This window comes from Sparus aurata, chromosome 23 (genome assembly GCF_900880675.1).
Source record: "Sparus aurata chromosome 23, fSpaAur1.1, whole genome shotgun sequence".
NCBI classification, from domain to species: domain Eukaryota; kingdom Metazoa; phylum Chordata; class Actinopteri; order Spariformes; family Sparidae; genus Sparus; species Sparus aurata.
This window is the reverse complement of record NC_044209.1, coordinates 11,122,567-11,139,683: the sequence shown is the minus strand read 5'-3', so window position 1 is coordinate 11,139,683 and position 17,117 is coordinate 11,122,567. Positions and strand designations below refer to the sequence as shown.

At 42.6% G+C, this 17,117-nt stretch overlaps 1 protein-coding gene across 4 annotated transcripts in view; it reads left to right on the top strand.

Moving 5' to 3' along the window:
* Nucleotides 1-17,117, top strand: part of cacna1ha (calcium channel, voltage-dependent, T type, alpha 1H subunit a) — a 126,039-nt gene that overhangs the window by 73,377 nt on the left and 35,545 nt on the right. For all 4 annotated transcript variants that reach the window (XM_030406835.1, XM_030406834.1, XM_030406836.1 and 1 more), the window contains exons 7-12: nt 569-881; nt 5,945-6,037; nt 7,916-8,154; nt 9,048-9,586; nt 13,551-13,717; nt 14,893-15,084. In XM_030406835.1, the coding sequence (XP_030262695.1) occupies nt 569-881; nt 5,945-6,037; nt 7,916-8,154; nt 9,048-9,586; nt 13,551-13,717; nt 14,893-15,084 (1,543 nt within the window). The remainder of the gene's footprint in view (nt 1-568; nt 882-5,944; nt 6,038-7,915; nt 8,155-9,047; nt 9,587-13,550; nt 13,718-14,892; nt 15,085-17,117) is intronic.

Below are 17,117 nucleotides of genomic sequence, written 5' to 3'. Positions count from 1 at the left end.
GAGCCGGTGGTTGTCTGCTGCTGGAGGTGTTTTGTGACAAATTGAACGACGACATCTGTGAGCAGACGTGCGCCTTTTCGAAGATACATCCACTGTCACTGATTACAGCTTGCTCAATTTGACTTTCCATGTGGAGGTTCAAGTGAAATGCAGTGACGGATAATCAGACCCCCATTATTGATGAATGGGCCAAACGGGAGCGACAAAGATGTTTTTTCAGCGCAAGAAGTGCAAGCGATGACGCAATTTCCAGAGAGAAGCCAAATGATTTTTATCTGTCGCAGCAGAGGGCCTGGGGAGGAAGTTAAATGAAGGCGCTTAAAACTTTTAGACAATGACTAACCCATTCCTAAATGATTACAAACTAATATTGCTTAGAATATCACTGTCACGGTTGTGCTTAAAATCTAGTGACTGTAATTAATTTTTTCCTCTAATGTATTGCCAATATAACCTGCAATGAACTTCCAGCAAAAGCAAACGAGTAGACCCGCAGCACAAAAAAATCAAATGTATCCATAATTAGGCAGTGTAACGATGTGTTTCTGTTCTTCTTCTTCCCACCCAGGAGGTACAACTTGTCCATAAGTGCTTACTACATGACAGAGGAAGGCGAAGAAAGCCCGTTTATCTGCTCGGCTCCCCGCGAGAACGGGATGTTGCGCTGCCACGACGTGCCAGCCACCGACGAGGGCGGGGTCGAGTGCTCACTGGACGCTTCCCACCAAAGTTTAGCCCTGATCGGATCGGCCCCCGCCAGCACTAACAGCTGCATTAACTGGAACCAGTACTACAACGTGTGTGAGCCCGGGGACCACAACCCTCACAACGGAGCTGTCAACTTTGACAATATCGGCTACGCCTGGATAGCCATATTCCAGGTGAGGAGCAGGAACGTGGAGAGCAGGTTGTTAAAAACGTATAATGTGCTGTTTTGTACCTGTATCCTGAAGCACTGGAGGTCTGCAGTGATGGAATGTAACTGAGTACATTTACTCAAGCGCTGTGCCTCACTGCAGTTTTGAGGTACTTGCATTTTACTTGAGCGTTTCCATTGTTTCTGCTACTTTGAACTTCCACTCAACTACCACTGCTTTTTACTCTACTAGATTTATTTGATAACTTTTGTGACTAGTTATTTTGCAGATTACATGCTGCATCAGAGCAGCAAGTGGCACATCGTCAAATACATTTGTTTTATCAGTCGTTAAAATATTGAATGTTGAATATTGGATTTGATAATTGGTCGAACAGATTATTGAGACGAGACATGTTTAGTTCATACGTACCTGTAAACATATGTAGAACCGACTTTTACTTTTGATACATGAGGCCATTTAGTAACATTAAACAACAACATTTACTTTTCCTCAAGTATGACTCCCTGGAGGTGTGCAAATACAAGATTATCCTCTTGAAGATTTCCGTTCTGTATTTTGTTTTTAGCTTTAATTCATCATTTCAGCAGCAAAGACGGGCTAACCTGCACTTGTTTATCCCCAGTTTTAACTAACTGTGAGCTAAAACTTCTCACACTTCTTTTTTAAACAGACCTTTATGAAATATTGTTTCTGTCCCTTTACAGTCCTGCACAGTCATCGCACTGTGCAAACAAGAAGCACACAGTATCACTCAGAATTGACTTTCTTTCAGAGAGCTCCATTTGGTTCCAGTCATGCAGAAAGTTGAGCAAAATAAGTTAACTCGGATGGAAAATATGGTTCATGACCTTTCTTTTTTAGCAGGACAAAATACGTCTGACTAGACTGTGGTGGTAAGTGGACGCCCCGTTGGGCTTTTAGCTAAGTGGAAAGTGAAACTAAAGCTATGCATTAAAGAGTTTGGGCTATTTCAGTTTATATAACTGTTAGAAAATGAAGGGTTTCTTATTCCTAACAAGACAGGGATGACGAGATTCTTTTTTTATTTTTTTTTCATACACAAAATTAGTCATCAGACACAAAATTAACCTTTCTCTGTTTCCGGTCTGTTGAAATTACATAGTCATCCATCCAGGAAAACATTCCTCCACTCTGGCCATCAGAGGGCACGTACCTGAGTGCGATTTCTGTTCCACCCACTGATTGTGAAAATGTGTTTTTCTTTCCCCCCCCTTGCCGTTCCCACCTCCTCCTGAGCTGTTGAGTCTTTGCGCTAACACCGTCTGGGCTGTTGTGATATGAATTCCGGCTCTTTTAATAGATCTGCCCAGGACGCGGCGATAGATCTGTCTCCGTGTCTAATAGACTTTGACTTACACAACATGACTTTGTCAAAGAGAGTCTTACCTTCAGTTTACCCCAAACAGCACAAATACACCACGCAGTCCAAACACACAAATACTAGTACCTGTTCGGTATGGACTGTGTGTGTGCGGTCTCAGCTCGCGGTCAGGCGCTTGAACGATTCGATTTTTGCAGAATCTTTTTTTCTTTCTTTCTATTGTGATGGTTAAGCAAGCAGCACGCTCCCAGATAATAACAGTCTTTAAGCCAGGTATGTGATATCTGTGTGTGCGTATTTTAGGATCCGCTGCGCTGAAAAGGTTTGTCAGCATTAGTTATGTGTTCAGTCGCCAGATTGTGCTCTTTCTCCGCAGTCAGGAGGTGCTGCTACCTGCACACTCGGGTGCAGCAGTGTCATCGGAATGACAAGCGAGGTTTAAAATAGAAGTCTGTATCATCGGGCTCTCAGGTGTGTTTATACTGTGCGAACATAACAGATCAACGATAAAAGCCCTTATATGCGTAGATAGGTTTCTATTCAAATGTGCAGGGCGGAAGTGACTAGTTACATCTACTCAAAATGACTGTAATTAAGTCATTCTTTGGGTACTCGTACTTTTATGATTATTTTTTCCAAGTCTGTGATTTTACTTGTGCTTCAGAATGCATTACGCCATGTAATCTGCTTAGTTACTTTTAAAGTCATTAGTACAATTTGAATCTGATCACAAATGGGCCGATGAAAACCCTCGAAATCGGAAAAAAGCCTGTTGTTAATAATCGCTCAAACATCAATGGTTAAAAAGTAACTGATACTCTGAGTAGCATTTGAAAAGAACACTAAGCATAATTTTAATATCCCTAGATTTACTTGTAATTGAGTAATCGTTCAGTACTGTAACTGCTCGCACTGGAGTACATATTTTTAGTCCTCTTTCCACCACTGCAAATACGTTGCTTGTCAGTTACAACTTACGCAACATTCCTCAAGAATTTAAAAAAATATGCAACTTTATTTCTAGATGTCGTCGTCGTAAGTAAATAATGACACGGACATTGAGTGACAACCTTGGGAAAACCAATGCCCGGCCGAACAAATTCAATTTAAACGTTTTATTTTGCATCGTACAGACTGTTTGTTGACAGGTTGATGGAAACAGTGATTAACAGAGAGCCGGAGTGAGGGAGAGAAGGAAAAGTGGTCGAGATGCAGATACAGCAGGAGAAAAACAGAAAGAATGCTCGAAAAGAGGAGGAGGCCATATTGAATGTTAAATGAGCCGCCTTGCCTGTTATCCCAGCGTAGACCTTTATTCCCTCAGTATTTGTAAAAAACAAAAAACATGAATTATACATCTCAGCACAAGGTTTTGAAAAGATTTCAGCCAGTGGCTTCAAATTGAGTTAATTCAGAGGAACCCTGGGACTCCTGCTGAGCACAACGAGCTGTTAACACGTCACGTCGGGTCCTGCTGAGGGTTTGGCCATACACCAAATATAGCGTGATGGCTTCCTGTGTCGGGCCCTTTTGTTTATTCCAGAAGTATCTTTTGATATTTCGCTAAAAAGCCTCTCAATATCCTTAATTAAAAAGCGGAAATTTAGCCATTTGTTAGAGGTTAGGTTTGTTTAGGGTCGCTTCAGAACTGCATTACTGCTTGTTTGTATGATTTTGTTGTTGACTGTAAGGGCTCGTACCAGAATTCATTAGCGTGGGATAACAATTGATTTTAAGGGAGGTTGTCACCCAAACCAGTCGTTAAAAAAAAACAAAAATAAAACTCTCTGTCAACACTGTAAGGAGAGCAGAAAGAGAAAAGGCGGGCTTTGAATGGAGGAGTGATAATAACAGATAAAAGACTAAGTGTGGAAAAATAAAGAAGAAGTAGAAGGGCTCGAGTAGACAGGTAAAGGATGACAAGAGGAGGAAACACACACACGAGGGTCCTTGGACCAAGATTGACACCCATTAACAGGTTAATGACGAATGACCTTGTACACACACACACACACACACACATATAAATGTTAGGGTTCAAGTGCAAAGTGCAATGCTAACTCATTCACCAGTGACAGCTGAGAATGGACCCTCTTCTCCACGTGTATGTCATTAGCATGACTGTAGCTATGTCTGATGTTCAAAGTGGCTCTGAAGCAGAGGGTGGGGGGACAGTCGGGGGGTCAGCGAGTGATTGGACCCCTCTATGGGAGCCCGGCTTGATGAAGATTTAAAAAGCAGCTCCAGAGAACTCCTTTAGGAATTCATTTTGTCTTCATTTTTCTTTGTTCAACCTTTCTTTCAGCAGGAATAATCCCATTGAGCTTTAAAGGACAAGTTCACCCAAAAATCTAAATTCATTATCTACTGTTGCAGCATTCTCCTGGACAACTGAAGTAGATGGGGACTTGTTTTAAAATGTAAAAAACAACCGGGATCCAAACTGATTTGAAAGCGCATTATTTACATCCTCAACAAGTGGCTGGATCTTGGACCAGGTGCAAACTAACTATTTTAGCTTTCGCTTTAGCAGTTACAGTTAAGATTTTTGCTTTAAAAAGAATAACGTCTTGAATTTGGGATCTCTGAGCTTCCAGAGACTTGGATCATGCCACATGAGCTAAATGGAGCCATTTTATGTTTTTTGGGTTGTCCCCATTTACTTCAGATGTTTGAGAGAATGCTGCAGCACTGTTTTGCTGTAAAGCTCCAAAAATGTTTCTTAGACTACCAAAACTTCCAAAACGGCATTGGGATGAGTAGGTAATGACCACATTTTTGGGTTAATTTTCCTTTTTTCAGTTGCGACAAAGAACACTATCTAATGTTACTGCTGATGTACATCACAATCCCAGTTCTTGATGAATTGTATGAATGAGGGACAGTCTGTTCCAGGCTCTATTCTCCACATTGCTCTGCATGGTTGTTTGTTTTTATGTACCAGATTATTAGTTTGGCTGGGTAAATATATATTATGTTTGACGGCTGGTTTGTGTTCTCTGTCTACGGAATAAAAAAGATGCACAATGATTACAATTTACAAGCGCGTTGCGGCTCTGAAACGAGAATCCTCGGCTCCTTTTGTCAATCTGGTGCAAGGAGAGCATTCCAGCAGAGAGCGGATTAGTCTCCCCTGGGTCTGCGCGTGTGTGTGGTTGTCTGCGGATGGAGGGGCCTGTGTTACGATTCCTTGCGAGTACACAAGTGTGCATGCACACGCGTGCCTGTTGGCATGTGTGTCCATTGTTTGCGTGCGCGCTGGCAGCTGCAGAGCGCTATGCCAGCCGAGGTGTAAATGTTGAGGTGTGAGTGTATTATCGGCTTGGCTGAGCTGAGCCACCGCTCTCAGGCCTCAGCATCTCCGCCACTCATTAGCATAGCGGCCACATGAAAGAGCTGCGTCAGTCCCCTGGCACAGACACACACCCGCTCAACCCACACACACACACACATGCAGAAGAAGTTGGAGGGACACCACAGGCTTTCTTCTGAGGAACAGCCATTAAAAACAGAATTGGAAATGTAATGCATCTGACTTCGGCGCGCTTTGGGTGTTTGTGTGCGTCCATGCCCAGTTTCGTGCGTGCATGCGTGGGTGTGTTTGTCATATGTTTTTAGAGAAAAAGCAATGGGCAGAGCGATGAAGGAATGTTTTTTTCTTCTTTCTCATTATAATACAGATTCTCCCTCTCTGTTTTTTTTTTTTTTTTATCTCCACCAGGTCATCACACTGGAAGGATGGGTAGATATCATGTACTATGTCCAGGACGCTCACTCCTTCTACAATTTTATATATTTTATACTGCTCATAATCGTAAGTATCCCCTTGTGTTTCATTTTCACTTTAGTCAACAAACGTTTCCTGATATTCTGACGTGCTGTCGGGTCTCAAAAAAAAAGCATGCCCAGAAATAGAAGCAAAATTAATTAAAACAAATTAAAAAACTACACTTTTGATTCGGTCCAAAATATCTGGCAGGGACCTGCGTGGAACATCATGGGTCTTGTTTGAACCTGACCCAAGCAAAAAGCACTCCAGCATTTAATTAGCACAAACCCAACAAAGCTCAGTGTTTGACTGTTATCCTGACTCACTGCGGAGTTCTGAAATAACTTGGCCTTTTTTTGCTGGAGTAGCAGCCATCTGTGGAGTCTAGTTGTTCACATGAATTATAAGTAGGAATTAGATCAGAATGTGTCATATAAATACACAACATTATATTAAAGGTGCAGTATGTAAGAACCGTCCGACTGTCGAATTCATGCTTAAAGCAAACGGGGGCAGCGTATCTCTAGAGTAACCCCTGACTGCTGCTCGTTGTAGCTGCTGTTGGCTAGTTAGCCAAGTTAGCTGTGCAGCTAGCAGCCCGGACTAGGAGCTCTGAGCACCATGGAAGTGTTGGTGTTTATACTGCTAGCACAGGAGCATTGGACCAGGACAGACTTAGCTGTTTAGCATGCTAACTTCAGTAGAGATGTCTCCAACACAACACATAGTCAGCATAATGTCACAACCGCTATTTATCTGCATTCTGTTGATGATTCAACTAAAATCTTATATGCTGCACCTTTAAAATATACTACTCACGTAGCAAACATGATCAACTGACACACTCTTTAATATTAACAACAATTGTTCCCTTCGTTTGTTTTTGTGGCAGCTGTTTCGGCCACAAGAGGCTGAAGTGCGCCACTACCTCATGCTCAAATTGATTGAATCAAATGTTAGCACTGATGTTCTGTTTATCTAAGTGACATAAGTTTTAGAACCTTGGAAAAAAAAATTGATAATGCATCCAAATTGTTTTTCTCACTTGCCTCTCAGAGCTTCCGTAGAACTCAGACCCATCATTTCTTTAATCCTGCTTCTCTACACTGTCTGCAGTATTGGGGTCTGAATGCTCAAGGCATTTGCATATGCATGACATGTTGTTCCTGAAAGATATCTGTGTGTACTTTCAGTCCCGGTTAAAAATAACCTCTCCAAAGTAAACCGCTGAACTCTGCTCGCAGCATCGCTCCCCTCTGTTGAACCTGGCAGACTTCTTGCCGTGTATAATTTTACTCTTATTGGGCTTAGGGGTTTCAAAGATCCTGGCTTTGGCTACATTTTTCAATGCTGCATGAGCTCCTGCCGTTTGATGTAAAACTGCTTATTATGCATTCAGAGAGAGAGAAAGTAGTGGAAGAAGAAGGACCGAGGGGAAGAGCTGATAGAACAAGAGGAGCGATTCTTAAAGAAAGCGAGTGAGACAGAAATTAAGATAGCCGAGAAGGAAAAAAAAGATGGAAAAAGTGCTCTTTTAATTTCCTATCTCTCTCCCAGTAGAGCACAGTAATGGCATGTTAAACAGACATTTCTTTATAGACTTGGTATACATTTCTAACTTCCTGCCAAGGCCACCTCATTACTGCTTGATTTTAATCAACATTTGTAAGTAAAGATGAAAACAAAGTCGGTTTAATAATCCCAGAAACTGACCAAACAGACTGCATCATGATGATATAAAAGCGATAATACGGTTTATAGTCGACACAGTGTTTTATTACATTTTAAACACCTTGAGGAGGGATGAAGTCAACAGTGAGTTGCTCCTCAAATAAAATATTGATGATGTAGCCATGGTTGCTTTTCTATTTTAGCATTAGAGCAGTTTATTCACTCCGATGTTTTTTTTTCATCCGCAACCAGGTGGGCTCTTTCTTCATGATCAACTTGTGCCTCGTGGTCATCGCCACCCAGTTCTCCGAGACGAAGCAGAGGGAGAACGCCCTGATGAGGGAGCAGCGCGCCCGCTACATGTCCAACGACTCCACGCTCGCCAGCTACAGTGAACCGGGCTCGTGCTACGAGGAGATGCTACGCTACATCAGTCACCTTTATCGCAAGTTCACACGCAGACTGCAGAGGATATACTCCGGATGGCACAGGTCAGTGTAAAGATGGCGTGAAATTAAAGGCGCGGTATGTAAGAATTGGCCACCTGTTGAATTCAAACAAACAAGGGGCAGAGTATCACCAGAGTAACCGCTAACTGCTGCTAACGGTAGCGGTTAGCTAGTAAGCCCAGTTAACTGCTGGTCATATTAGCTGACCGTCTGGACTGGGGGGATTGTTGGTGTTGTTTACTATCAGGCGATCACTTCTTGAGGTATCATGTGGCTAAGGGCTAGCTGATTAGCATGCTAACTTTGATAGATGCACACGTCTTTGAGAAACATTAAAATTGTTACTGTCTTCACATGCTGTTGATGATTTTAGCTCATTTTTAAAATGAATTAAAAAAAACGAATTTTTTATAAATTCTCACAGATGTCTACAGAAAGTTAGGATTCTCTCTCTTTGTGCCAGCGTTTGAGTAATTCGTCATATGACCTGCAGTCATAAAACGGGAAAAACAACCACAAGTCACCCATAAATCCCTGACACGTTGACATTTAGGACCTCATTTCACACCTGCTTGAAGATTTTCTCTGATATTCAGTCAAAAATATCTGGAACAATCCTCTTTATTGCAGATATAATCACACTTTCTCCCCGGGTTAATTAATCACGACTTTCCCCAGCAGTTTATAGTCTTTGCTAGTCCTCTTGTGTCTATTTGCAGCTCTGTATGAGTCATCCGGGGCAACTAAAGTGTGTCTTTGTTTGTTACGAGCATTTAATAATGTGTCAGTGTGCTTTGGTAATTTCGGCTCTCACAGAACTTCCCTGTGCGCTGCAACCAAACTGTTGAGAGCCGCGTCCATAAGAGGATTAGAAGCAGATACACATAAATATTACAACTTCATATCAAACTGATGATTCTGCCCTCTCTATCCAGTAAAAGGCGTAAAAAGGTTAATCCGAATGGTAGCGGCGGAGGCAGTAACGGCGGGGGTAACAGCCACGGCCACGGGTCCAGCAGGGGCTGCGGAGGCCCAGGTAGCGCCATGTGGTTGAGACCGATCCATAACCTCCTGCAGCACCATCAGCACCAGCACTGTCGCCTCAGCAACGGGGGCCAGCACAGCATCAGCGTGGTGACAGCCGAGCACACGGACAGAGAAGAGGGAGTTGGAGGAGGGGAGGAGCTGGAGATGAGGTCACTTCCTGTCCGGAGGGGAAGCACAAACGGGAATGGCGCTGGCGGCGGCGGCCCATCCATCGTCACCCAGAGCATGGGGGCGTTGCTCGGGCGACTGAACGGGGGGATGAACTACCCGACGATTCTGCCGTCGTTCGTGTGCAGCTACAGCAGCAAGACGCCGCCCCCCCACTCCCAGCAGTGCGGGCCCAGTCCGGAGCAGCATCCACCAAACCACCCAGCGTCTGAACACACAGAGACGCTGAACAAGCTCTACCAGCTCATGGGACAGCACAGTAAGAGGCCACACACACTCACTCACACACAAACACACACACTTGTTAGACTGCAGAAAGACATGAATGTAGACACTGTAACATCACCCGCAGACTGCTGAAGGGACTTCCTCTTCTGGAGGAGTCTGGAGTTTGGGTTACCTGGTTAACTGTTTTTCAGAGCCAGAAAATCACAATTTAGTTTCCTATTTGCCTGAGGCAGCATAGCTAAATAAGTACACCATCAAACATTTCCCTTTTTCAGGCAATGAAGTATAATCACTGTAGATGGAAGCAGAACAATGCCTTGCCTGAAATTAACTGAATAGGTGCGATGGTGGTCGCCAATAATCAATGGATAGCTCTCCAAAATCATATCATTGATGGAAGGCATGATCTTAAATAGAAGGGAGAGACAAATGATTAATGACTAAAGGTATTTATGTGGATGCAGGATGCAACTTAAAATTACACCTGAATTGACAAGGGATTATTTAATTTATGAGAATTTAAACCATGGAGCTCTGGATACGTTCAGCAAACATGTTAACTCGTGAATATTTGTCGACGGATAATTCAAGATGAACCGATTTCAATTTGCTTGGCCAATTCAAATTTCAGATTTGTGAGTGACTTACATTTTCTACAAAACCGCACCAGGTCAGGAGACCTTCTCTCTAGAAACATGTGCATTCATGCGTTCGATACCCAGGACTCTTATTTTGAAAGGTAACAATGGAAGCGGTCTGATATGTGAGCAGAATGGAAGGTGGTGGCCCTGGTTCAGACAACAGATAGTAAAACTGGATGTTAAGCAGACAAAGCCACTGAAGTTACACTTTCATAGCGATCGCTCTCTAACTCTGGGTGTTTTATTATTCCAAACAAAGGGGAACTACATGATCAATAAGACAGAAACATTCCCCTTTTTTAAGGTTTTGTCATCATCTCTTTCTAGGAACACACTATTTTTTTAATTTCACTTTGTTTCTCCTATACTTTTATTTCTAATGGTTTTCACTGCCCTTTGAGTCCCCTTCACAGTCTGTGATGCTCTGGATTTCCCCTGAGCTCCATTGTTTTTTTTTGTTATTTCTTTTGTCATCACACTCGCTTTCATCTCCTGTTTTCATCTTCGTTTCTTGCCTCTTCCAGCGAAGAGCTCACTCCTCTTTCCAAGTTTGACCTGCGGTAGACTCTGGCTACATCTGCTCTGTGTGTATGTATGTGTGTGTGTGTGTGTGTGTGTGGCTCGAGCAGCACTTAGAGAGGCTTGACAGGAAATCCATGTCTCAAGTGTCACAGTCATCGGTGCAGAGAGGTGGATAAAGGGGCAGGGTCGAGGGAATCAACATGAGCGGCTGGGGTTGAAAAAGCATGCGGCGTAACGGGAAATATAAACACAGGTTGTGAAAAAATGCAGAAGATGAGAGGAGAAAAAAGATGGGAGTTAAAGAAGAAAGGCATCGAGTACGAAAGATTCAGATCCAGAGGGAGGAAGGCTGGGAGAGGGAGACACAGAGAGAAAAAAATAATGAGTTGAATACAGAGCGAAGAGAAGAGGGCGAGGGGGGGGGGGGGGGGGGGGGGGGGCGAGACAAAGGAGGCATGAGGCAGAGAGAGAAGAGGACACGTAACAGAGAAACGTGTTAGTTACAAAGGAAAACGAGAAAGCAGTGGCTGTCTGATAAAGCTCTCTGCCAACAAGCACATACACACACACACACACACACACACACACATTTACACACTCAACGACAGCCGACACTTCAGACATAATTGAGCGAGCAAGAATTAGCTCCTTGCTGGAGCGCAGATTTACCGTTTGACACATGATAAATACAAAAAGAAAAATGAGGAGGGTGAAAAAAACACCGCCGGTGTGCGTTCAAAGTGTTAAACAGTCAATACACCTGTGATCTGCACACAGTCAATAGGGCTCCTGTGGAGAGCGAGTGTCAGCTGCTACTAATGTGTGCTGGAGACCGCTCATTTTAAACTGGACAGGCACGTAATTGTTTGCGGATGACTTAATGCTACAATCGAGATGAGTTAATGTCCCTGGGCCCTGTCGGACATTTTTTTCTGTTTCTGTAGTTTCTGAATGTTTTCTTTAAGCCTGTCAGATGACTCAATCTCAGCTAAACCCTCTTAATGTAATGGGATTAGAGGTTCGACTGCTGGTTTTTTTTTTCTTTTTTGGTTGAAAAGCCCCTTTGTGCTGTGAGAGCGCCGCTGTTCTTGGGAACACACTGAAGTCTGGGGCTCTTCAATCTAATTTGAGCATAAATGTAATCTAATCTAACCTAATGTGATATAAGGTATTGATGTGAAATATTGTGTCCCCTTGAATAATTCTCCTTGAGGTATTTGTGAGACTGCAAATTACCTTCCAAAACACAAATAGACGTGGAAGTGTATTTGCAGCAGCGGCAAGAAATACGATGACAGCTCCCACTTACCTTTTTTTTTTTCCCGCGAGTTTGAGTTGTTTTCGCTTCCGGTCATTTGCAGCCGTGGTCTGCAGTTTCCTCGTACTGGTTTTTTAGAGGATGCAGTCAGAGAACAGAGGGTGAGAGGAGTCAGCCTGGTTCTCTTACACTGCAACTCACAGAACTCACTGCAGAAACTGGCTCATTCTGGCTCTCTGTTACTCTCTGATACAACGTCCCTGCAGAACCACATACATAACTTCACCTTACTTATGAAAGCATTATCTTTATTTATTATGTATATAATGTTACTTTATTATTTCTATATTAACAGAAACCAACTTTCATACTTTTTTTAATATATAGAATGCTGCAGTATTGCAATAGGGAGTACATCCACCCAAGGGTGTAATTGCACCTGGGGGTTAGGGGTTAGGGTTAGGCAAGTTAAGTTAATATTCACTTTGATTAATATATATATATATATATATATATATATATATATATATATATATATATATATATATATATATATATATATATATATATATATAAAAGAATCCAAATTTCCACAATTAAATAACACCATTCTGGGAGTTTTATAATAAACAAAAAAAAAAGGCAGAAATTCAGTGTGTTACAAAGCTTGGTTTCTGAACTCTGTCCAGAGTAAACCCTCTTCAAGAGGAAATCAATAAAGGATCTCTGAAACATCTCCGTTGCTGTTGGAGTTACCTTCATTGTGATGGACGATGGGTCGCCAATACTGCTTTTGAATTCTTTGATAAAAAAAATCAAAGCTCATTTTGATAAATTTGTGATTTAGAATTGAGATGGCGACACCACTTGTTCCGGATGTCTGGCCCCTATAATTGAAACGAGAAGTTTAAATTGTCATCTGAGTCCCCTCCAATCATCCGTCGCTCACAGCAATAAGCTTAACGAGCAGCAAGAGCGCTTTGCAGCAAACAATTTGCAGGTTTCTAATCTTTTGCCCTGTGTTTCGCCTCTCAGGCTTCTTAGTTACTGTGTCTTGTTGGTGTCGGCTCTCGGAGCAGACCTAAGGCGCCACTTAGGGCTGAAGCAGTACCTCCACCTTCTTGATATGTCTTGATGTTAAACAATATTTAATCTTTTCATCTTTTTTTTTTTTTTTTTTAAAAAGGAAAAAAAGAAAAAGGACAAAATTGAACATCAGTCAAAGAAAATGCAATAATGGTCAGTTCTTTGTTAGTAAGGATGCAAATGTAATCTTTGATGTGCCATTATGTGAAAAATATTAGATTTTTATGACAATAACCTCAAAGACATGAATCCAGTGCCACGCAAAAAACAGAACTTCAAAGTAGCCGCCATTGATTTTCAAAGCAACATTTGCATTCAGTCCCTCACAAAAGAAAGTCTTGCAACAGGTGCCAGGCTGATGAAAAACTAAACTTCTAATATGTTTGTCTTGCTCAGTAAAGCGAAAGGAACAACATCAGCGCATGACGCCCCTAGGAATACACCCCTTTCGCAATGTCTGACCGTCTCCACCCGTTTCCACCCCGCAGGACGCCAGAGGCTGCTGTACCAGCTGGCAGGCGTGGTGCCCAGCCCTCTGCTCCTGGAGCTGCTCAGCTGCCCTATGTGTGCCCGCAGCCTGGAGACCTTGGAGCTGGAGCTGGGAGACCTGGAGGGAGGCAGGGGAGAGGCTGACGGACTGCACGACTTCCCCCAGGTCAGAATGCAAAGGGGGGCGCACTGACGATGATGAAGGTTGTGGAAAGGGTTATATGACGTTAAAGGTTTCCCTGCAGAGTTTTTGACCCAGAAGTGCTATGAAGCCATTTTCCTATGAGTGGGTCCCTGTTTTGTTTAACTCGTGATCATGCATTAGGACGTACATAGGCATGAACAGTCACACAGATGGTGCGATACTCAGTTCTACAAATAGGGTGTCATTATTCTACCGACCAGCAGGTGGCGGTAGCACACAAAATGTGTCAAAAGCACAGCGAAAAAGAAGACAGCTATTGAGACCTAGTACACATGGATGTTAATGATGTCGGATTTATAATACAAATATTCCTTTACATAAAGGAAGGAAGTGCCTTTAAATCGTTTGTTAGACCTTTTAAGAAACCCACAATGGGTTTGGGTGAGCAACACTGAATACAACTATTACTTTTATTTGTTTACAAGAAAACTGGCTGAATTGTAGCTACCATACACTGCAAAATGTTTGAGATTGCAGCCTGTCAAATTCATACCCAAAACAAATAGGCAGCAGCATATAACCTCTGCTGCTTACTGTAGCTGCCATTAGCTAGTTAGCAGGGTAAGCGGTGCAGTTAGCATAACAGACTGGGAGCTTGGGGACGAGGGGGTGTGTTGATGTTTACACCACTAGTACAGGAGCCTTGGAGCAGGATGGGCCTAAGCTAGTTGGTTAGCATGCTAACATCAGGAGATTCATAGACATCAAAATGTCATAACTAGCATTTCGTGCATTATTTTAGTTTAAGGTGCCATATGGAAAATGGTGCAGCAGTATTAGAATAAGTGCAACAGAATTAGCTAGTAAGCATCCTAACGTCGGTAAATGTATCTCTGCACCTGTAGCTGTTTAGCTCAGTTAGCAGTTAAAGTAACAGTCTGGACTGTGAGCCCAGAGCAGCGAGAAAATGTTGGTGTTTACATTGCTACTGACCAATGCTAGCTGGTTAGCATGCAAACTGTAGCATTTTTTAATCTTTTAAACAACAATTCTTACATAATGTACCTTTAAGGAACCACATTTGAATATCTTAACACTGTGATTTATTGCAGTTTTTCCTGATTATTTTGTATATGTTCTAGAACTATAAATAAAACCACTAATCACTAAATACAACTCCTCCATCTATGCTTTAGGGTGGAGAGCTGAGATCTGGGAGAGGTCGCAGGCGACGGGGGGTCAGGGAGTACAAAAACGGAGTGTGTCGGGCGTGGATGGGCTTCAGGGAAAGACTGAAGAGGATTGTAGAAAGTAAATACTTCAACCGAGGGATCATGATCGCGATCCTCGTCAACACTCTCAGCATGGGGATAGAGTACCACCAGCAGGTAAGACTAACGAGACGTAAGCCCAGAAGACTTTCACGTCGATGAGTCAGAACTAAACAGGGCTGTGAGCGACCTTCAAAGAGAAACAAGTAGTTTGATGATAACTGTTGGTTGTCAGATATGGCATTCGTGTGTGAAAATGGCATTTGGCTAAATGAGAGGAAATGAGAGTATGTCGAGGAGAGGTGGTCGAATGGACAAGGTGGAGGGAAGGAAGGAAGGAAGAGAGGGAAGGACGGCGAAGCATAACCCACGCTCTCACTCTTTCACACACACACATAGGCACTGTCACACACACTCCAGGATTTTGTTTCTACTTTACCCTGTGTGGCCAACATCTGGGAAGTATCCGTCTAATGATACAGCTCCCCTCGATCCACTGTCACACACTCAAAATGCGCGTGGTTACACAGACTCATTCATCGACAGAGTTTTTACGCCTATATTACGAATGCACACACACGCGCCCAAGCTTTTAATTTCCCACCAGTGCAGCAAAATGGATGAAAAACCCAAAGAGAAGATTTTTGTGCATGCACACGGTCCATTCCCCTCATTTCCACTTCCCCGTCTCTAATTCCCTCTCCAGGGGCTGTGTGTGTGTGTGTGTGTGTGTGTGTGTGTGTGTGTGTGTTTCTATCTTTGTGGTATAAACACAAGGAGCGACTGGGAGAGCCATGGCCTTATTGGGCCAATAACACACACACACACACACACACACAGACTGAAGTGTTATGTAACAGTTCCTCCTCCCCTCAGTACTCATCATCCCCCTGATGTGACACCTAGCCAAACTTTACGAGACTATGAGTGTAAATGTGTGTGTTTGTGTGAAGAGGTGTATGAATGTAGGTGGCATAGTGTAGACAGTGTGTGTGTGTGTGTGTGTGTGTGTGTGTGTGTGTGTGTGTAGAGAGAGAGAGAGAGAGAGAGAGATTCAGATAAAGAGGGAGACGATTGATGCATGTTGTCTATGTTTAGACTCATCCAGATTGGAAATAGATTGCTATTTTTTAACGGAAGTTACAGTCCACATGTGAACTTATTTGTGCAAATTGATTTCAAATACATTGACTGGCAATTCAGATCAATATCTAAACTGTACCAAACTTTAATTTACGTTTGTGGCAACACAGTGGCACTGCAGATTATCATTAGCTGACTGCAGTTTAAAAGTGTGACTCACGACCACAAAAAAAACAAAAAAACATGCAGAGTTAATTATTGAGTGACACAAATCCGACTCAGTGACTCACAGATAACAGCAAAGACGGCAAATCCTGAAGATCATGTCTGAGAATCAAATCAGATTTGCATCCAAGCTCAGCGTAACCTTTTAGTTTTTTCGAGGTTTGAGCATTAACCGCGCAAACACAAAGATATGTACAATATAGGGCAGCTCTGAGGTATCTGTGTGTTGTGCACAATTGAAAGAGCGGACAGGTTTCTACTGATTAAAGCTCCAGTGTGTTGGATTCAGATTAGACTGGATTTAGATACATTCATGAAAACATAATGAAGAATTTTAATTATGATCCTATAAAATTTTATGCACTGGACGTTCGACCATTACAATCTTGAAGTTCCCATGAAATGACTAACTGAGTGGCATTTGTTTCTACATAGTTACACGTTTCCTGTAAACACAGGCAGCAGCAAATAGCACAGAACATAGATGATGCCCTACCTAAGAAACATGATCCACTTTCATCCGAATCACAGAGTTAAGTGATAAGGTAGTGTTTTTTGCACAGTAATCGGTGTGGCCGGGTCCTGAGTCAGACCCCACTCTGGAGGCATTCCTTTTTGTTTTGTACATCCATGGCAACTTCACAGAAAAAAAAAGCATTCATTGGATGAAAAAATTACATACAGCCTCGAGTGCAGGATGAGTCATCAACAATTTTAATGAGTTTTCGGGAAGTTACATACTCCTAAACTTTTTTGCCACTATTGGGCCTTTTATTGGAGCAAGACAGATGTGAATAAAAACACTCTAAAACAAAAAATTGGGACCTCATGGGAACTTTAAA